At 56.7% G+C, this 21,363-nt stretch overlaps 1 protein-coding gene across 1 annotated transcript in view; it reads right to left on the reverse strand.

Moving 5' to 3' along the window:
• The window catches only part of INTS3 (integrator complex subunit 3), a 62,660-nt gene that overhangs the window by 18,091 nt on the left and 23,206 nt on the right, over positions 1-21,363 (reverse strand). The window contains exons 6-21 of the mRNA XM_053277458.1: positions 20,668-20,734; positions 18,947-19,091; positions 16,681-16,810; positions 15,626-15,723; positions 14,495-14,686; positions 12,533-12,620; positions 12,070-12,149; positions 11,818-11,909; positions 10,468-10,574; positions 8,971-9,090; positions 6,468-6,597; positions 5,292-5,346; positions 4,443-4,546; positions 3,943-3,987; positions 3,277-3,396; positions 2,680-2,833 (exon numbers count right to left, since the gene is read on the reverse strand). Of these exons, the coding sequence (XP_053133433.1) occupies positions 2,680-2,833; positions 3,277-3,396; positions 3,943-3,987; positions 4,443-4,546; positions 5,292-5,346; positions 6,468-6,597; positions 8,971-9,090; positions 10,468-10,574; positions 11,818-11,909; positions 12,070-12,149; positions 12,533-12,620; positions 14,495-14,686; positions 15,626-15,723; positions 16,681-16,810; positions 18,947-19,091; positions 20,668-20,734 (1,727 nt within the window). The remainder of the gene's footprint in view (positions 1-2,679; positions 2,834-3,276; positions 3,397-3,942; positions 3,988-4,442; positions 4,547-5,291; positions 5,347-6,467; positions 6,598-8,970; positions 9,091-10,467; positions 10,575-11,817; positions 11,910-12,069; positions 12,150-12,532; positions 12,621-14,494; positions 14,687-15,625; positions 15,724-16,680; positions 16,811-18,946; positions 19,092-20,667; positions 20,735-21,363) is intronic.

Below are 21,363 nucleotides of genomic sequence, written 5' to 3' on the forward strand. Positions count from 1 at the left end.
ACACACACACACACACAGACACACACACACACACAGACACACGTCCGGGGATTAGCAGAGAGGGGGGGAAACTGCTCTCTCTCTCTCTCCTTTCTCCACACTCTGTCTAATTCTGCAGTTATTATTATATAATTTGTCTAATTTTATAAAGCTTCATCTAGTCCCTCTTGGAGATGCAGTCTTTTCAGCTAAAAAGCTCCCACCCCCCCGATTTTATTAATTTTATTATTAATTACATTAAAATTCTATTCATCTTATTTTATTTGTCCAGTTGCTAACCCCACTACAGCAGGGGAGCCCGGGGAAGGGGGTCTCCCATGCAGGCAACTCTCTTGACAGGCCAACGGGCTTGGACAGGACGCCCCCTCCAAGAACCGGGCTGGGGTCTCCGGGCACCACTGCACTACGACTCCCCTCATCCCTGGCTGCAGTGTTGCAGGGGGGGTGATGGGAGCTGTAGTCCAGTTCGAGAACCCCTGACTTCTACAGATTTTGCCACGACGCAGGCAAAGCATTCACTGGCCTTTACTCCTTATTAAGCGTAGAAGACGTTGGAATCAATAACTCCCATGAGGGCAGCAGGGGTTGACCAATCAATCAATCAACCAATTTGGGAACAAGCAGTCCTTGAGGCGGCTATAAATAGAAGGCAGCCAAGCTGGGGCTTCCAAGGAGGTTGCCTTGAAAGGCAAGCCACGGGAACACAGGAAGCGGCCTTCTACTGAGTCAGACCCTTGGCCTATCTAGCTCAGGACTGTCTACACACTGACTGGCAGCGGCTTCTCCAAGGTTGCAGGCAGGAGTCCCTCCCAGCCCTGCTTTAAGATGCTGCCAGGGACTGAGGCTGGGACCTCCTGCATGCACAGCAGAAGATCTGCCACTCAGCTATGACCCTCATCCGCAAACCTCCATCAATCAATTATAAGCAATAAGTACAAATATATATTTGAAAAGAGCAAACGGTTTCCCCAGAACATGAGAACTGGGTCTTCTGGCCCAGGCCCCTTCCTAGGAACGCAGAACATTGCCTTCTACAGGGTCAGACACTCAGTACACTGACTGGCAGCGGCTTCTCCAAGGCTTCAGGCAGGAGTCTCTGCCGGTCCTATCTGGAGACGTTGCCAGGGATTGGACCCAGGACCTCCTGCATGCAAAGCAGTGTCTCTGCCACGGAGCAACAGCCTCCCCTCCAGGGAATCTCTTACAGCGCTCCCATGCAGTCACCCACCCAAACACAAACCAGGGCAGACCCTGCTTAGCAGAGGGGACCATTCACACTCGCTACTGCAAGGCTGTGCTTGCTCCGCCCCATACATGGGGAATCCTGCATCTCCATTGCAGAAATGCAAAGCTGCCCCCTTCGCCCCCCGCCTTTCGGAGTGGATGCCTGTCCCAATCCCAACCCAGTCCAGGCTGGCTGGATCAGGGCTGGATTCCAGGAGCTGGTTTCGACAAACGCTCGCAAGAGACCCCCTAGAGACTCAGTGGGCCGAGGAGCAGAGCCCAGTCCTGCTGGCGGGCCGGCGAGGGGAACCGCCCGCATGGTCGAGCAGAGGGGCAATCGGCGGCTGCCCACGCGGTCCTCCCGCCGGGGCAAGGCCTCCGGCCCCCTCGGAAGAGCCCAGCTCTTCCCAGCCTGGCTGAGTCCAGAGAGGAGCAGGGGTCCCTCCAAGGCGTGCGGTTTTTTGGATGTCCGCTCAGTTAATTGCAGATCCCACTCAGGCTGAATCGGGGAGGCCCCACTCTGAACGCACATGGTGCGCACGCACGGCCTTGACACCGCCAGCTGGAACAGCACTCATTCCGCACACAGGTGGAAAAAATTAGCGGGGACGCTGGAGAGGACCACGTGCTCTCGTTCAACAAGAATGTGGGAACACACTGAAGATTGCACGGGGGAGACGGGACGGAGAAGCTGCTGGAAAGCAGAGCTGAGAGGCCAGGTCTTCAAGAGGACCCTCCCACAGGGGACAGGCCGGCCTCACTGCTCTCCAGCCTGGCTCACAAGGGCTGCCGGGCGCCGATGATCCGCTCAACCTCCCGGAGGGCCTTTGAGGAACAGAGGAAGCTGCCGTTTGCCGAGTCAGACCACTGGGCCAGCGAGTCCAGTGTCATCTACTCTGACTGGCAGCGGCTCTCCATGGTTCCAAGATGGGGGCCTTCCCCAGCCAAACCTGGAGAGGGGGCCAGGAAATCACCCCGGGACCTTCTGCATGCAAAGCAAATGCTCTGCCCCTCGGCGACGGATATGGACCTTCGCCTCGCCTCGCCAAAGGGAGTCAACCAACCCCAAACCAACCAGGGCTTTTAGTGCCCCTTCCCCAGCGTGGCCCGAGGCCACTGCCACTCACATTTTTAACTGCACCAACATGGCTCCATATGACTTTGGCAGAGGGCCCCTTCCTCAGCCCTCAAATGCGGAGACAACAATGAAGAACTCCTTTATGGGAGCCTTGCGGAAGATCCCAAGGCCCAAAAAAATGCAAGGAATGCTTCCAGGCTCTGCAAACATGCCATGGGTGCCTCTCCTTCCCCTGCCGTGCAAGCAGAGGCGGGGGAGAGCGGCAGCAGGGCCCAACGCCTCAGAGAGCCGGGCCCGCCATGGCCTCCCCCCACCCACCCCGAAGAGACCCAGCCAGCCTCTGCCGTGCCCCCCCCGGCCCCTCCTCCGGCCCTCACCTCGGTGTAGATGGAAGGCGTGAGGTAGCAGAGGAGCCGGACGTCGTCCTCCTGACAGGCCTTCATGTCCATCATCAGGCAGGTGTGCAGGTCGCCCAGCTGCGTGGCCTGCGCAAAGGACTCGTAGAGGCTCATCTTCCCGGCCGCGGCTTTGCTGCGAGGGAGCGGGAGGGCCGCGTGAGCGAGCAGAGCAGCTGGCGGCGGAGTCAGACCCCCGGCCCCTCTGGCTCGGGACGGTCGAGGCACCGTCGGGCAGCGGCTCTCCCGAGGTTCCACTCCCAGGCCTGCCCGGCGATGCTGCCCGGAAGCGGCCCCCGGGGACCTCTGCAGCCGCACTTCCACGGAGCGACAGCCCCGTCCACTAAGGGGGACCCTGACAGTGCGCCCAGGGAGGCTCCCATCCAAACGCGAACCACGGCAGACCCCAGGTTAAGAACGCCCTGCTGCTTGGTTGAACACCGCGATTCTCAGCACGGCTCTTTCAGCCAGAAAGAGAGAGAGAGAGAAGCGGGATGTGCTTGGGTGACCCTTCTCTGCCCCCCCACCCCACAAAAAAGCAGCTGTGGAAAAGGCTCCCCCAAACCCCCTGAGCCTCACCTGGCTTTTAAGTAATAGAGAAGGTGGTAGCCGATCTTGGGCTGCTTCTGATAGAGCTCGGACAGGAGGTCCAGGAGCACGGAGAAGCTGCTGTTCTCCTCCTGCATCTGGCAGAGGTTCCTGCGGGGCGAGAGGAAGACCCCCGGTAAAGCATCAGAACAAAATGCTACCTCCGGTGCGGAGAAGTCTCCCCTTGTCTGGTCTTCAAGCAGGAGCTCTCAATCAACTGCGATTCCCCAGATGTTGCTGGACTATAACTCCCATCATCCCCCTGCAGCATTGGGCGATGGGAGTTGTAGTCCAGCAACACCCGCAGACCCACTCGGGAGAACCCCCATTCTAAAGGATAAAAGGCAAGGGGACGTGCATGTGAAAACCACGCCCGTTGACCTGAGCTTCTTAGGGAAAGGGCAGGATATTAAAAATGCCATATTGGGAGTCAGTGAGTGGCTGATAAAATATATTAGACTGAACTTGTGGCAGCCACCATCACCGGACGCTCCATTTCCAGCGCCACGGAGGTGCTCCAAACACAAGGAAGGAAGGTCTCGGTCGTCCCCCCCCCCGTAGGCCAGGCATTTCATGTCTGGACTTTGTGGGGGACGCCGCCCCAGCAGAGGTTCAGGTAGAACAAGGGGAGGGAGCAGATAGGCGGAAGAGACTTACCTAAATATTAGGTAAAGCGGCTTCCCCACAGATTCCTCGAGAGACCTGTGTGGAGATGAAGCGGTCAGGCCCAAGCCATGCATGGGGAAGGTGGGTTTCTAAACCCCACTAGACCCATCGACACAGCCAAAAACTGGCACTAGCATCAGTCACCAAACAGGTGGTTTTTGTTCCCATTAATAAACACTTCCCTTATTGGCTTGTCTGCCACGAAACAGGCACGTGGCAAAGGATTCTGGGATGGATTCAGTGCCCCCAGCAATGCCGCAGGTGTGTGTTTCCAGGGCATGGGGAAAGGTGGCTGCCCTTCACAAGACGATGGCGGAGCCCCTTCCTCCCTGGGGGCCCTGCCCAGGGAGCACGGGGCCAGGCCTGCAGCCCACACCCAGGCCAGCTCCCTCCATGAGAACAAGGGCCTAGGGGGGCCGAGACACCGCTCTGAAGGGGCTACTCTGTAGGCAGGCAGAGAAGGACCGGCAAGAAGGGAGAGCACCCCTTACTCCTCTGTGATTTCTTCCGGCAGGACCTCCCCACGGAAGTGAGCCTTGAAGAGCTCCTGCAGGCAGGAAGCGAGGACCGAGAGCTGCTCCTGGTCAAAATCCTCCTGAGGAAGAAAGCAACGGGGTCAGGCCGGGGTTTTGCACAGGGCAGGAGTGCCGAGACAGGCAGAGGTTGCTGGCAGGGGCTCCCGTTTTAGGCTGCTATGTTCTAAACATTAATATTTGCTGCTCTCCAGTTCCTCCTTCAAGGAATTCAGGACGGGGTGCAGGGCTCCCCCCCCCACACCGCCACCCCCTTCATTCTCCTAAGAGCCCTGTGAAGTCAGCGAGGCTGAGATGGCGCGAGCAGCCCAAGGGCACCCAACGAGAGTTTCATGGCTGAGTAGGATTTTGGACACGGAAGGATTTTGGACACGGAAGGATTTCGGACACCTTGAGATTTTAGCAAGGAGGCAGAGTGTTGATTTCTCAATACGTCAGTAAAGTTTCCCCCTGCCCCATCCTTCAAGCTCTCCCCTTCCAGAGCCCCGTAATGCCAGAAAAACCAGAGCGAGGGACGACGCCAGACCCAGAGCAGCACCGCGGGACTGGATGGCAAAACAGACATTCTGGACAATGACGCACCGCAACAAACTTTCCTGGCAATCCTTGCGCTGACCTTGGGAGGAGTGGTGGCTGGAGGATCTGGTACAGCCCTGAGGCCTGGACTGCTAGGCCATCTTTAGACAGATGTGCTCTTACACACACACACCCCACCCACTGCTTTGGTGCCCCCCCATGCCCCCCCTTCCTGCGCTGCACAGAGTGAACTAGCCAGGAGCGCCGAGCTTCCAGGAATGGGCAAGTTACCTCCAGGACTTGATCCACGATTTCCTGCATGACCTCACACTGGGCTTCTGTATCGCTGCAGCCCCAAAACAAGAGGAAATCCAAGTTAGGGGAGAGAGAGCGCGCGCTGAAGCAAGGAGGGGGGAACACGGGGGCCGGGCAGATATCGAGCGAGCATTGCTGACGGGGCCAGAGGCTGACGGGCCAGCCTGGTCGGGTCTGCCTGCTGACTTGCCCTGCACAGAAGCGAGCAACAGCCCCGAGGCTCTGGCTGAGGCGTCTCCTTCCTCTTCACGCCAGGCGCTTGCTCTGAAGCCCGCGGCCCCCCGTCTGAAACCCAAGGAAAGGGCCTTTTCAAGAAAGGCAGATTTTGCTTGAAATCACTGGCTGGTGTCGGGGAGGGCTCTGCTAAGACACTGCTGCTGTTCGCACGGAGAAGCCCTTCACACGTGTCGGCTCTGGTGCGGTGGAAAGTTCACCAGGAAGGTCTGCAATTGGGGCTACGCGAGAGTCCTCTGGGAAGCCCCCAGTGCCTGGACTGAGCATCCAGGGCCAGGAATTGCCCCCCCACACACACACACTAGCACGAGGGCTGCAGGCGGGGAAGGAGGATGAGCCTCAAAGCGGCTCACGTTTCTCAGGCTGGTTCTTATGCCCAACAGCATTGTTTTGTATGGCGAACCCTTTGTGCCAGGGGTCCCCAACCTGTGGTGCGCCAGATGTTGCTGGAGGACAACTCCCACCAGCCCCAGCTACTGTTCAGCAACATCTGGAGTGCCACCGATGGGGAAGCCATGCTCCGTGCGCCCCTTTCAAACCACTACTTCCCGGTCAAGAATCCGGTCCCAGGTTTCCAAGAACACCCAATGCCCTTCAAAGGTTCTGGGAAAGATGGAGCTGACTTGTAGTGGACCCCAGCCAAGAATTCACAGGCAGGGCAAAAAGCCGAGGAGCCACCTTTTCTCCTGCTGCCTGGAGATCCAAGACCTCCCGAATGGAACCTCCATGTTGAGGGGCAGAATACCTTTGAGGACAGGCAGCATCTGCCTGGCCCCTGTGAGAAGCAGGATGCTGGCCCAGAGGAACCTTTGGGTGCTGCATTCTTAGTGCAGCTTCTGCAGGGACCAGGACAGGAGGTAGACAAGAGCACTCAGGGCTACGCACTGAGGCCACGGACAGCCACGGCCCTCCACCAACCTCCCCTTCTGCAGCAGAAGGACTTTATCCTTCAAAGACTCGTCCAACTGGTCCAAGAAGGGCGTGATGTCCACCGGCTCTTCAACGACGGCTTCTTTGATGGGGTGAAACCGGAATTCCCTCTTCTTCCCTGCAGCGGAGGAAGGAAAGCACAAGTCTTGGAAGCAGGTCCAAGAAGACAAACCCACAGCTTGGATGACAAAAAGGGAGCCGCCTCTCGGCTCAAGGGCTGCCTGTGTGGGTTGGTGCCTCTGCTGCAGATCCCGCTGGAGGGAAGGGCCTGGATCTGGCACAGTGCCACGCGAGACCACACGGCTGCCTCCACGCACCCACGCACCCCTCCGGCATGTGACACCACCGGCCCCCAATTATGGAGTTTCCTTCTATGGATTTTCACTGTAAGTCGGTTTGAGAGCCCGTCCTGGCTAAAAGGCACGAGCCTCTGCCTGGGCTGTACCACTTGAGAGCACAGGCCGGGGCGCGGGTGATGGAATGTCCCTCCCTTTAAAAAAACAGCCTCCTCGTAGAAAACGAGCACGTCAGGAAGAAGGCAAAGCTAGCATTTTCTGCCTTGACATGTTCGTCTTCCATATTGTATCTGTCTTTATATTCATAGTCTGCTCTTCCTCCAAGGAGCAACAAGCCTGGTTATGTTTATCCTCACAACAACCCTGTGAGGTAGGTTAGGCTGAGAGAGAAGGGACTGACCCAGAGTCGCCCGGTGCGTTTCACAGCCGAGCAGGGATCTGAACCCGGGGGTCCTTGATCCTAGCCCTACGCTCTAACCACTGAACCACCGAGGGGACTTTTCTTGGGTAGGGGAGCCCTGACCCCAGTGAGCCCCACCTGCGGCCCGAAGCGGTACAGCCCAACAGAAGTGGTACAGCCCAGCTGCAGCTTTGACCACCTTTGGGAGGAGGCTGAAGACAGCAAGAGGGGGTTCGGAAGAGGCACTGGGGGGATGCCAAACTTTCTGTTTTGCTCTGGCTGCCAGGAATTCTGCGCCGTGGAAAGGCAGCAGGGAGGATGCCGCGACACCCCGAGGGACTCCGCTCCCAGCTGCGCTTCCTGCTGTATCACCTCCGGCATTGTGCTCGGACACGGGGCCCTGGAAGGGCACCGGGTGTTCTCCGGCAGAGGAGCCAAGGACGTTCCCTCTCCAAGCCAAGCTCAGACGCAGAAAGGGCATCCCCTCTGCCCCCTCCGGGCTCCCTCGCGGCTCGCCTCCGGTTATCGGGCAGGAGCAGCCGAAAGGAGCGCGGCTGCATCCGGGCCCCGTCATGCTAACCATGCCAGATGTCTCCAGCGCCCGAGGAAGCAGGTGGAATTGACCACAGCGCGCATCGAGTCCTGGAGCAAGCAGCTCTGACCACTCAGCACCCCACGAGCAAGCGGCTTCCTGCCGGGTCAGACCCAGGGTCCGCCTCACTATCGTCTGCACTGACAGGCGGCAGCATTCCAGGGTTTTCGAGGGGTGTCTTCCCGAACGCGCCTAACAGAAAACCACTGGAACATAGGAAGCGGCCTTATACCGAGTCAGACCCTCGGTCCATCTCACTCAGTATCGTCTACACTGATAGGCACTGGCTCTTCAAGGTTTCAGGGCTGGACAAAGGGCCACTTTCCAAAGAGACGGGCAGGAGACATAAGGTGAGGCCAGAAGTAATGCCAAAAAAAGAGTCTGAAGAGCATACAGCTAGAAGTGTCAAGGGGAACAACTCCCCTTATTTTCTCATCCCCTCACCATCCTAGAACCAGGGGTCACCCCGTGAAACTGGAGGCCAGGAAATTGAGGACCAGGGAAAGGAAGGACTTGATCAATCCATAGAATTCTCTGCTATGGGATGCGGGGACAGCCACGAGCTTGGATGGCTTTAAAAGCGGCCTGGACAAATTAAGAGGAGGACGGGTCTGTCAATGGCTACTACTAGTCTGGCGGCTACAGGCCACTTCTAGCCTCAGGGGCAAGATGCCTCTGAATGCCAGTTGCAGGGGAGCCACAGCAGGAGAGAGGGCATGTCCTCAGCTCTTGCCGGTGGGCTTCTTGGAGGCATCTGGTGGGCCACGGTGCGAAACAGGATGCTGGATGAGATGGGCCTCCTTGGGCCTGATCCAGCAGGGATGTTCTTATGTGCTTAAGGATTGGGGGATCACAATGAGAGTTCAGGCACCAAACCATGGCTAGTCCTAACCATTTCATGGGGGTTCCCATCATCCCCAGCTGCCATGGCCCTTGGCTGGGGATGATGTGGGTTGTAGTCAACAGCACCGGGGAACCCCTGTTGCTGTCCCTGGCTGAGCATTAGGTTCACAGCACAAGACACTCAGGCAGAGATAGCAGGCAGTGGGGCAGCTCTTGACCCAAGCACCCCAGGGCATGTGCAGGATGCTTCCTCCGGAGACCGTGTGCTGGTGGGGGCGAGTGCAGACAGGCGGGCTGAAAGGCCACGGGAAGAGAGCGACTCTGGGCCACGGCGCAGGCACCCGGCCCGGCCAGGCTCACCTTTGCTCGTCAAGTCCTCCTCGTCGTCGCTGAAGGCGGCCTCCGCGTTGTCATAGCAACTGTCATCCTTGTCAGACACGTGGTTGTCCATCTCCATGGAGACGGGCTCCTCAATTTTGACTAGGAGGCAGAGAGAGAAGGTGGAGGGGTGGGCCGCTGGCCTGCCGGAAGCTTCTCTCCCCGCAACCCACCCCGCCCACCCCCTCCCCGGTCCATCCCTGGAGGCCAGGGCAAGCCACAGCCAAGGCGACCACCGGGGCTCATGCCACTGCCCTGGAGGGCAACCCTGGCTCACGCAACTGGAGGAGGGAGCAGCCAGGCTGAGAAACTTCAGCCCTGGGTGTTCCCGTTCTAAAAGTCTGGCTGGGTCAGGGCAGAAGACTCTCTTCCCCTTCAGAATCCCAAGCAGCAGATGAGGTGCCCCCACCCACCCCGCCTTCTGGACACAAGGGACGGAAACCTGCCCCACGGCACCGAAGCCCCATATGATCTTCACGGGCAGCTGCCCTCAACCCAGTCCGAGCATTGGTCCATCGACCGTATCTGAATTCAGAGTCCTCTCTCTTTTGGGTCAATACTGGGACCACCTGTATTTAACCTCGATCTTCAAGGCCACGTCTTGCGTTCAGAGCGGCCTCCTATACAGGTCAATACGGTAGCCCAGTCTTGTCTGCGGACTGGCTGGCCGAGGTCTTCCTGGACTCTGCTGACCAAGATCCCTTTAACGGGAGATGTCAGGAGGTTGAGCCTGGGTCCTTCTGCGTGCAAAGCAGGCGCTTTGCCCCAGAGCGATGGCCCCGTCACCCCAACACAGGGAGCAGCCTTCGACTGAGTCAGACCATCGGTGCGTCTAGCTCAGTACTGTCTACACTGACTGGCAGCGGCTCTTCTCCAAGGAGAGATGGCTTCCTCTTCCTCCCCTCCAGTTCCTGGACTCCATCCCCTTCCGTTGCCCATCTCTACGTCCACTCCCACTGGGGACGTCCCACACAACTGAACTGGAGACATCAGGGGTGCACTGGACACAAGGACAGCTCTATTTGGAGGTGGGTAGACCAGGCAGACATGCAGCACATCTGCAGTGTGTGGACTAAGAAGCAGTTCGCACGGCTATTTCCTGTAGTGTCTCCTAGCCTTAGGAACACAGGAAGTTGCCTTATACAGAGTCAGACCGCCTAGCTCAGCATGGTCTACCCAGACGGGCAGCGGCTTCTCCAAGGCTGCAGGGCAGGAACGTCTCTCAGCCCCAGCTTGGAGATGCCGCCAGGGAGGAAACATGGAACCTTCTGTATGCAAGCCTTCCATAGCAGCTGAGGATTCTGGGAGTTGTAGTCAACAACCTCCGGAAATCCCTGTGAGAGCGAACACTGAAGCCTTCTCCGGGTGGCTCCCTGCTTTCCTGGGGGGCCAGGCGACAGCACCCCTGGTCGTCCTGGAGGAAGGAGGGAGCCAAGCTATCTTGCCACAGATCCCCTCTGCCCCAGCCCCCAATCCTACCTTCGACGGGGGGCGAGGGAGAACTGCAGAACTCCGGGAACTTCTCTCTCAGCATGGCCCGCAGCTCCTTGTCCAGTTTCGGGTTGTCAAAGAGGGGAGCCAGATGCCTGCGGGACAGGAAGAGACAGGAAGAGGTGGCAGAGAGGCTCCTAGCTCCACTCTTACAGCGCAGTCCTATGCATGCTTACTTGGAAACAGGCCCTGTGGTGTCCGATGGGGCTTGTTCCCAGATAAACACACACAGGATTGCAGTGTCCACGGAGTTCTTGATAATGTCTTTTCCTTACATAGGAAGCTGCCTTCTACTGAGTCAGACCCTTGATCCATCTAGCCCAGGACTGTCCGCTCTGACTGGCAGCAGCTCTCCAAGGTTTCAGGCAGGAGTCTTTCCCGGCCCGGCCTGGAGATGCTGCCAGGGAGAAAACCTGGCTGGGACCTTCGACATGCCAAGCAGATGCTCTGCCACTGAACTTCAGCCCCATTTCCTCTCTTCCACCTTCCCAGCAAGCCCCATTTTACACAAAAGGGGAGAGGGGCCAAAGGTCACTTCCTTCACTTCTCCCAGCTTGTCCTCTGACTGAACAGGAATCGGAACCCAGCTCCAAATTCATCGCCAGGCCCCGCTGGACCTCACAAGACATCCTAAGGCCCTTCCAGCCAAGGAGCAAAGAGCAGGGGTCCCGTTTTTCAGGGAGGGAGTCACCCTCAAACGCTGCCACCTTCATGTCGTAGGAACACCGGGAGCTGCCGTCTGCTGAGCCAGGCCCTTGGTCCATCTAGCTCAGGAACATCTACACTGACCGGCAGCAGCTCTCCAAGCATCTGACTTGGTCTAAGCCAGCTTCCTACATAACCTGGATGCCTCTTTTATCTTTCACATCTACCTGCCACTGATATATGTACCCTCCATGAGAGCATCTTTAAGGACATCTAATCTCTTTTGGGGGCGGGTGGGCAGGTTTGGGTTTTTTTAACATTTTCTAGAGGTGCTTTTCTGTTACGAGGCCTTACGAGTCAGACAGACAAGACAGCTGGGAAGCCGTCATGGTTCCCTGAAGCACCACAAGCACAAACGTGCTCATCTGGGCAGTTAATCCGGTGCTGGGGGAATGCGTGGGAAGCGGAGCGGCTCTGAGCTGGGCCAAGGCTTCCAGGCCAGAGCTAGGAAAGCGAGAGAGAAGGAGCTGCAGCCAGGGCCTGTGAGGAAGCCAATCCCCGCGGCTGCCCCGGCTTTTTACTAAGAGAGGAGACGGGGCTGGAGGGAATCAGTGGCCTCGAGGAGGGAGGAAGGGGAGGAGGGAGAGAAGGGCCCGCATCGGCAGAAGCCTCTTAAGAACACGAGCCACTTACGCCAGGACTCGCTTCTCCACGATGTGTGTGAGGGAGTTGAAGACGCCTTGCCGCACGTGGGCCTCCAGGGCAGGGTAAAAGTTAGGAATGATCTGAAAAAGGAGAAGGGTTGACAAGAGAGAAAAGGGGAGTGCTTTTCGTTTCTCACTTCCCATACTCCTCCACTAGGCAGCTTTGTCCCCCCCCCCCAAAAGCAAGCTCAGGCCCGACTGCCCACTGCCAGTGCCGCGGCGGACACCCCAGGGATCTTACCCGACACATGAAGTCCAGCAGGGTGGCAGTGATGGCTGGGTGGGGTTTCATGGAGTGATGCATGACGAGGATGGCGGGCTCTGGAAGGCAAAGCAACGGCGTTTCAAGGGAGCAAACGAAGCGGGAAGGTGTAGCGGGAGACGGCAACATGACCCATGTGAGGCTGCCCCCAGTATGAGTCCAGAAGCTTTCTGGAGCAGCTGGATTCTGGACGGTGAGGTAACACGGGCGCGAGGCCACTGTGGCTCCCAGGCACGTAAGAGGGGCAGAGGGAGGTGCCACCACTCCTGGGGAACCCCGGCCCAATCCAGCCGCCATTCAAAGCGGCCAGCCCTCAGCACCAGGAGGGATGCCTAAGTTTCCTCCACACCCTGGTCTGCCCCCCAGAGAAGCCCAGCAGCCTGGCCCAAAGGCAGCTCCAGGGGAACACTCAGGAGCCCAGCACAGTCAAGGCTTTACGCACCGATGTTCATGATGCTGTCCTTCTCGGGGTTGAAGAAGAGCCAGTCGTAGAACAAGGCCAGCTTGGCGTTGGAAGCAGCGACGTTGGACTGGAAGGGGGAGAAGAGGATAAGCTGGAAACTCCGCCACAGCGGGGACCTGCGGCCTTCCACAGCGCAGGCAAAGCAGCTCAGCTGCAGGAGAGAGCTCGGACAGGGTTTCCTGGATCCTGCCGACGGGTTCCCTCTGTGGCCCAAGGGAAGCCGCAATCACGCTGGGCCGCAGAGGGCAAGCACTGCCCACGCTAGACGAGCAGGCAGCTTCAGGAGTCAGGCGGTCTGCTGCCAAGGACTCCAAGCCACGTGCCACAGGAGAGGATGGGCCCGCATGAGGACCAGCAGGCAACCTGACCCGGGAGGGCTTCCTCTTCTCAAGCCTTGCAACCTGATCACCAGCGCCAAAGGGAGCCCCACCCACCGAGTCCTCAGAAGATGCAACATTTATTAAGAGCATGCCCCCATCGCAAGCCAAGGCACAGACGGGTCTTGGGAGGAGGAAGGAGGACCCCTTCTGCCTACAAGCATCCTCCACCACGGCTCCCTACATAGCTTTTGTAGGGAGGCCTCTGCTTCTCGCCTGAACGTGACGCTCTGTCAGATCTATTTAGAAAGCCCTTTTTAAACAGCCAGGATGGTCGGTCGGCAGCCCTGCCTCCCACCCTGTGCCCGACGTGGCCACTTCTCATCTTTCTGTCTTGATCCCGTCCAGTAAACATCCCACAAACAGAACGAGGGCTGCGTGACTGACACGTCGAGTCAGGCTCCAGACCTTAATTAGCCAGATTGCCGCAGGTAATCAGCTGCAGAGCTGGAGTGGGGCTGACTCCCAAATCGTGTGCCACAAGAGAGCCTGAGGGTGGTCCCCTGCCCCAAAGGGATCACCATCTAAAAAGAAACCCAAGGGAGGCCCCAGCAAAAGGCTCCCTTCAGAAGGATGCTCTGCTGGGCTGAAGAGGGATAGCTGCTCTCCCCCTGTTCAATACACGAGAACCTCCATTTGGAAAAGGAGAATCCTGGCCCAGTTTGCAGGGGCGATTCTCATACGGAGGGCTGCAAGGGGGCCTTGTAGAAGGTTCACTATGTCCAAAGAGCTTGCAGGCTAAAGAGAAAGCCAAGGGAGACCCCAGCAACAAGCACTGGGGTTGGGTGGGGGAGACGTTATGCTGGGCTGAAGAGGGACAGTTGCTCTCCCCCTGCTAGACAGAACAGAGCCAATTGAAAAGGTGCCTCTTGGCCTGGACAGCTGGGGGGATTCCCAAGCTGCATGCCACAAGGGGACCTAAAAGGTAGTTATCTGCCCGCAAGAGGCCCACCATCTGAAAAGAAACCCAAGGGAGACCTCAACAACAGCCCCTGGAAGAACATGTGCTGGTCCGGAAAGGGCAGTTGCTCTCCCCTGGGAAGGAGAATGAGCCCTTCCTTGCAAAAGTGAACCTCTCTCAGCCCAGGACCTGCTTTGAGCCACTTTAGTTGAAAAGCGGCATATAAATATTCATCTTATTCGTATTCCCTCTCTCAGCCCAGCCTACCTCACAAGGTTGTCGTGAGGACAAAACAGAGAGCCAGGAGAAACTAGGCATGCTGCCTTGAGCTCCCTGGAGGAAGGGCAGGATGAATTGTGAGCTCCTTGTTGTGGAGAACCAATTGTTTTTCCCCCAAACTGCTCTGTGAACTTTTTTTTTGGTTGAAAAGCAAAAGGTTGCTGCTTTTCAGCCAGAAGCTGAAAAACACAAAATCCAACAAGACTCTGAGACACGCCCACAAACGGAAGGTTGGCTGGAACGCAAAAAGCCTGCTGCCTGTAAATCAATCAATCAATCAGTCCCAAAACCAGGATGTCTGCGGGTCGGATGTGCACACAAAGCCTTCTCCAAAGCAGAGCCCGTAGGGACCAACCCAGCGCATGCCCATCTGAGCCGCCTTACCGTGCAGGTGGTGAGCAGCCAGCCGATGATGGCCCAGCGAGGGAGGATGTCGGAGCTCAGCACCTCGTTGGAGGGGTGGACCACCCCGCAGATGTAGCGGATCAGGTCGCAGCGCAGGGACTGGCTGTCCGGGGTGGAGAGGTACTGCCGCTGGAACCAGTCCTGGTAGCGCTTCTGCTGGCCAAAGCGGACCTGGAGGGGAAGGACACAGGCTGTCGGACCGCGGCCCGCTTTGGGGAGGGGAGGGCAGAAATGTGGGGGTTCATGTCCCTGGAAAAAAGATCTGAAGCTGGACTCCCAGTTCACAGCCTGCCCGGCTTCTCACCTGGCACGGCTGCTCTCTGTACAGCTCTGGCTGGCAGCCTGACTGGCCCATGCCTTTCCTCCCAGGCTGGCAGCATCAGCAAAACTACTCCTAAGACCACAGGAAGGGCCCTTCTGGATCAGACCCAAGGTCCCATCCAGTCCAACATCCTGTTTCCAACAGTGGCCAAACAGGGGTGGGGGCCATCGTTCAGTGGTAGAGCATCTGCCTTGCACGCAGTTCAATCCCTGGCAGCATCTCCAGGCCAGGCTGGGAAAGATCTCGACTGAAAGCCTGGAGAGCCGCTGCCAGACAGAGCAGACAATGCTGAGCTAGATGGACCACAGCCCGACTCAGTAGGTGGCAGCTTTTTATGTTCCTAGCAAACCCACAAGCAGGCAAAAAAAGGCGAAAGCCCTCCTTCACTGTTGCGCTCTGCGGCAGCTGGTCTGCGGTGACAGACTGCCTCTGAGCATGGAGGCTCAACTGAGCCACTGTTAGGGGTGGAGGTGCCAACCCCCCACCCTGCTACCACTTTCAGTTAAGGAGCCAGAGTTGCCACCATGCAAACAGCCAAGCCAGGTGCAAACTGGCTGAGCCCGGAGAAGACGGGATGGCGCTGGTGGGAATCCCACAAGGGGTCTTCGAATGCTCCCCACTAGCGGCCATGGGGGGGGTCTGCATGGTCGCCTAGCAACAAAGTACATTATTCCCTGCTTAATCCAGGGTAGAAGTGGCAAGCAAGTCCCCACGGCGGCCGTTCGCACTCGCTCCTCCTGCCCGGAGACACACACACACACACTCCGGCAAAGGCAGCTCCGAGTTACCCGAGAGGTCATGAAGAGCAGCTTCGTCTCCATGTCTGGCGTCAGGCGGCAAGCCAGGAACTTACGGGACGTCCGGGACTGCAGCAGCTGCAACACGCCTGCGAGAGAGCGGAGGAGTCAGTCCCTACCTTCACATTTCTCCTGGCATAAGGCACAGTAGCCACTACACTTAGTGCAAAACAGGAGGGGCCGTCCCGGCATGCTCCAAGCTAGACTGCCTCTAAACATGGAGGTTCCACTCCTAACTGGCCATTATCACCCACCCCACCGTTGGTGCTATTGGGAAAGTGATGCGGGCCCTATCCTGCAGGGTTGATGCAAAGCTAACCCGAGAATATCTTCGAGAGCGCCTTCTTCTACATGGTCCCCACCGCATAGTTAAGGACATCTGAGGAGGTCCGTCTCCACCGGTTCGTTTGGTGGCGACTTAGAGGCGGGGCCTTCTCTGTAGCTGCTCTTGGGCTGTGGGATGCACTCCCGACAGAAATCCGCAATCTCTGTTGACCTTCAAGAGAGCCCTTAAAACCTATCTGTTTGGCCTGGCCTTCCAGGGTTTTTAATTAGCTTTAATTGTTTTAATATTATAACCTGGTTTTCAGGGTTTTAATTGTTCTGATTGTTTAATTGTTTTTTATGATGTTTTAATCGTTAACTGATGTTTATGTTTATATTCCTGTTTTAATTGTTATTGATTTTTTCTGCTTTAATTGTAAACCGCCCTGAGCCATTTTGGAAGGGCGGTATAAAAATCGATTAATTAATTAATTAATTAATTAATCCTTGAGTAAGACTTTGAGCACTGTGACATAAGATGTGAAGGACATTTTGCTCAACGAAGCAAACCTCATCTATCTGCCACAAGGTATTCCATATACAAAATCTGTGTTTCCTCGCTTTAGTAGTTAATTTCTTTCCTCTTCTTTCTGGAAGTTGCAGGACAGAATACGCAGCGATCCGCTAAGCCCTCCGCTAGAAGTGCTCCCGTTCCCATGCCGCCTTCTCGTGCAGCTAGTCCACAACGTGCCCCAGTGTGCCGTGGGGCTGACTCCACTCACCTGTGAACTGTGCACTCAGAGCCTGTGGGTTGTGGATGATGTCCTTCCACAGCTGCTCAAACTCGGGTATCCTAGCAACGTTCTGCAGGAGTCTCACCAGGTCCCGGCCAATCATGAAGCAATCCATGAACTTTTGGGGGAGGAGGGAAGGAAAGATGGGAGAATCGTTGTTTACCTGTTCTTGGGCACAGGGACAGGGACAGAGGGCGTGTGGGGGGAACATTCAGTCCCTAATCCCCTTGCAAGCGAAAAAAGGATGATTCATTGGATTCCGCGCCTAACTGGGGGAAAAGACCTACCCGCAGGCAGACGGCCGCTCCCTTTGAAGATAGCGGCTTCCAAAGAGGCAGCCGCCTGACAAGCGAGAAGGTCAGCTGCTGTTTTAAAAAATAGCCGTCGCTGTTCTACAGACAAGCCCCCCAGGCCATAAATTTGGAGGCGCTCCTAGCTTCTCGCCTCTGCAGGACCCAAGGCAGACTCCAGAGATCAGGGGGCCAAGGTGCCCTCTTTTTTAAAAAAAATTGAAGCAAACTCCAACCAAAGGCAACTCTTAATCTGGCAGCAAAGTTCTGCTCGTTTCAGTGAAAGTGAGCAGGGCTCACTGTCTTTCCGTGAGAACGCCGTGGAACATATAATGTAACTACGTCTGTGTGTGTGTCTCGCGGAAATAAGTGCATATCCTTCCCCTCCCCTCCTTCTGCTGTCTCCCTTGTGTCCCTAGACTGTACACCCCTTGGGGCAGGGACCCGTCCTCTCATTCTCTGTAAAGCGCCAGGTAGCAAACATATGATACGGGCACACACACAATTTCCCGGGGAAAGAAGTCCTTCGCCACGGCTACTCCAAGGGTTAGGTGAGGCAGAACAAGAGGCCTGTCCCTCAAGGCTTTCTGGAGAGGCGCCAACTTCCCTTTGGTCCTTGCGGCAGATTTTGTCATTTGCTGCATTGTCATATTGGCTTCTCTTCCCCTGCCCTCCCCATTTTTTGTTTATTTTTTAATTTTCTGATGTCTTGTTACAGGGTGCACTTGCATTTTTAATACTGCTAGTTGTCCGCAGTTTCGGAACAGGGGACGAACTATTTTGAACAAAGATGAGCCCCTGACCCAAGCAACGGGGCATCCCCATCGCCACACTGTATTTGGCAAAGAATATAATTTATTTTATTTCCTGCTTAGGCAGTTTGTGACTCTCCATCTTTCCTGCACCATCTTCTCTCGTTCTCTCTCTCTCTCTTCCAGCAATAGCAGTGGCCTTGTGGGAAGGGTGGATGTCCTGGGGGTTGCCCCGGAGTAGGCGATCTGAGCCCAAGCCCCTTTCTCCTAGTCCATTGCTCTAACCACTGCACGGCACTCCATCCCCCACTACAAACAAGGATGAAACAATAGCTCAGTGGAAGAGCCTGTGCTTTGTATGCAGAAGGTCCCAGGTTCAATCCCTGGCAGCATCGCCTGGCAGGGCTGGGGAAGAAGCCCCTCTGGAACCCCTGGGGAGCTGCTGCCAGTCAGTATTGACAATCTTGAGTTAGAGGGACCAAGGACTGGACTCAGAAGACAGCAGCTTCAAGTGTTCACTGCTGCAGCCTTGAGACGGAATTTACAAGGTCACTTGATGTAACTGAGCTACCCTTTGAACACACAGCAATTACAGGTGAAGCACCACCAAAAACGAATGCGGGGAAAGAACCAAAATGGGAATGGGAAAAGCATAAGGACCGCACCTCATTCTGCAGTTAGTTTAGGAGCCAAACTTTGGTGTAATTATGAAGCGAGAGTGTTGGATCTGGGCTGGGGGGGGGGGATGATTCAAGCCCCCACAGCACTGGCAAAGCTAATGTTGGGCACACATCCCCCCAGCTTGGTGCCAGTATTGTGAAGTGTACTCATCTTTGTATTTTCATTTGTCTGTTCATCCAAGACCATCATGAGAATCACACCATCCACCCAGCCTGACAAATTGTGAGCATGAAAGGAAATTAACCCCCCAAGTATGTGGCACTGTGAGTTCCTAGGAAGAAGCACTTTTTATCTACTACCATCACAACAAAGGAGTATCTGGCAGGCCTCACAATGGCAGCCACCCTCCAAGATACAACAGCCAGAGCACACAAAGAGAAGAAGAGAGCCGAGACGGAGGAAGGAGACGGGCTGTGAGTTTGGAGTGAAAGGGATCCTCCGAAGTGAGGGACCCTTGAGAGAGAGAGAGAGAGATGACACACACTTCCCACACACACACTTCAGGCTCCCGAGCGCTCTGCAATTCCTCACCCGGTCGCGGAGCAGGGAGATGCAGAAATCCACCTCCTTCTGGCGCAGGGCCTGCAGGGGCGGGGAGCCGTGGTGGTCCACGATGAGGCGCAGGTAGGTGTACACCGACATGGCGATCAGCATGGCGCTCTTCAGCACCCACTCCCTGGAAGCAAGGGTGGCACACAGCACTGAGTCCTCAACATTCCCCCAAACAAAGGCGCCCCACCACCACCACGTAACCAGGGGCTGTTCCAGAGCAGATATGAGCATTTCAGGGCCGACATCAGGATGCCTGAACTTCTACCGCCCCCTGCCCATTATGGCCCTCCTGACCATATAGGCTCGGAAGAGGCCGCATCTCAGAGGCAGAGCATCTGCTTTGCAGGTCCACTCTCTGGCAGCATCTCCAGGAAGGGCTGCGAAAGACTCCTGCCGGAAAATGTGGAGAGCCGCTGCCAGTCCGAGTAGACAGGCCTGAGCTAGATGGACCAAGGGTCTGACTCAGCTGAAGGCAGTTCCCTATGTTTAGGGGTGGGCTGTAACTCAGTGGTAAAGTACATGCTTCGCAGGCAGGAAGCCCCAGGTTCAAACCCTGGACTCTCCAGGGACCTTCGGCAAGCAAGCAGTTCCTCTTCCACGGAGTTAGGGCCCCATCGCCATCTCCCATCCAAACGCAAACCAAGGTGGGCCCTGCTTAGCAAGAGAGACAAATTCATGCTTGCTGCCACAAGACCAGCTCCAGAACTCCTCGGGAATAGCATGAGGACTAGAAACTGGCTTTCAGGTCCAAGCTACTGCCCTCAGGGATCCGTGGCAGAGACGGCATTTCGCAGGAGAAAGGAGCCCCGCCCGCCGTGAGCTAACAAATAAGGCAGAAGTCATTAATGGGTGATGAGCCAGCCCGGCAGGCAGCAGGCAGCGATTGTGGCCTCCTGCCGCATAAGCCGGGCTTGCTCCCCGGAGAAGCACTAGATGGCGCTGCGGGGCAACCCAGCGGAGTCCGATGATTCCCTGGCAAGAAAATAACCCCACACCGAGCTCTAAGTGGGGCCCCGAGTAAATGCTTTAACAACTTGATTGTTTGCCGCTGTAATAAGCAATTTTGGGAGAAATTGCTGCTGCAATCAACGACATTTTGCGAGAAGGAACGGGCTCTTGGAAAACGACGAGGCTGTCCCAGTGGCGGCTGCGCTTAGAGGCACCTGTTTATTACGAATTATCCATTGGCTCTAGCAAGAAAAAGGATGCAGGCCCAACAAGGAACGGCTTCCAAGTTCAACGGCGGGAGAGGGGGGAAAGATTGGGCCTCTCCACAGCCCAGGGTCTGAGCAAACACCCCTGGCCAGATGAGGTTTTGCCTTCCCTGGCCCCCTCTCCCCTCGCTACGCCCCTGCATGGGGAACTGCTGGGTCACATGCTTCAGCCCCACACCGGCGTAGCTTTGGGGAGCTCTGTGTCTCATGAGATGGAAACCCAGGACTCACAAGCAGTGGCAGGATTTGGTCGGTCAACAGCGGGGGAAACCCACTTTGGTGGGTTCAGCCTTCGAACGAGGGGAGAGCCGATCCCATTCAGTCCTGGGTTTGTATTTCAAATAGAACACCACCGCCCGGGTGCAGGCAAAGGAACCTTTCGAGGAAATCTCTGCCAGCTCCGTCTCTCGCTCGGCTGCAGAGAGGCAGTGACCCACACGCCCCCGGGAGAAAGACCCGCCAGTGCAGCCAATTAACGACAGGTACCTCTGCTCCGTGAGCATGTCGAGGATGTTCTCTGCCAGCCAAATATTCTTTGCTGTCACATCTCCACCTGCAAACGCAAACATATATACATGAGAGAGCGAGAGAGAGAGCGCTGAAGCCAAGTTGACTCAAGTGGAGGGTTGCAAGGGCTTCTTCTTGCCACCCAGCAGCGCACCAGCAAAGGGCCATTCAAGCCCCTGTTTGTTCCCCCCGCCTGGTCCCATCCTGCTTGGCTGCAGAGGCTAATTGGGACCAAATCCAGCCCTTTCCAGGGATGACGGTCAGAGCTGCCGATTCTACCTTGTCGGAAGCCTTTGTTTGGGGAAAGCAGCCACCAGGAGGGAAAAGGCTAGGCCCTGGAAACTCACTTTTACATTTCTGGCAAAAGGAGGGGGACACAAAATGGACTCAGCAAGGCCGACTCCGCTGGCCTGAACCAGACCGCCCCAGCCTTCCAGATCCACTCCCAAGTGTGATGCTGGGCCCAGACGGGATCCTGGGCTTGCATCACTGGTGCTGTGGCCCAGAGCGCAAGTGACCGCCAGGACTCAGATCCTGAGGGGGGAGGGCTAGGCAGACCCCCAAGAGCACCTGCTGAGATGCAGGACCCCGGCTCTGGCGGAGAGGACGGACCAGGGGGCAAAGAGTTCCGGGGACCCAAACCTGGAGCTCCAGAGGTGGCTGCCCTGAACCAGC

The sequence above is a fragment of the Hemicordylus capensis genome, chromosome 14 (assembly GCF_027244095.1).
Source record: "Hemicordylus capensis ecotype Gifberg chromosome 14, rHemCap1.1.pri, whole genome shotgun sequence".
Lineage (NCBI taxonomy): Eukaryota > Metazoa > Chordata > Lepidosauria > Squamata > Cordylidae > Hemicordylus > Hemicordylus capensis.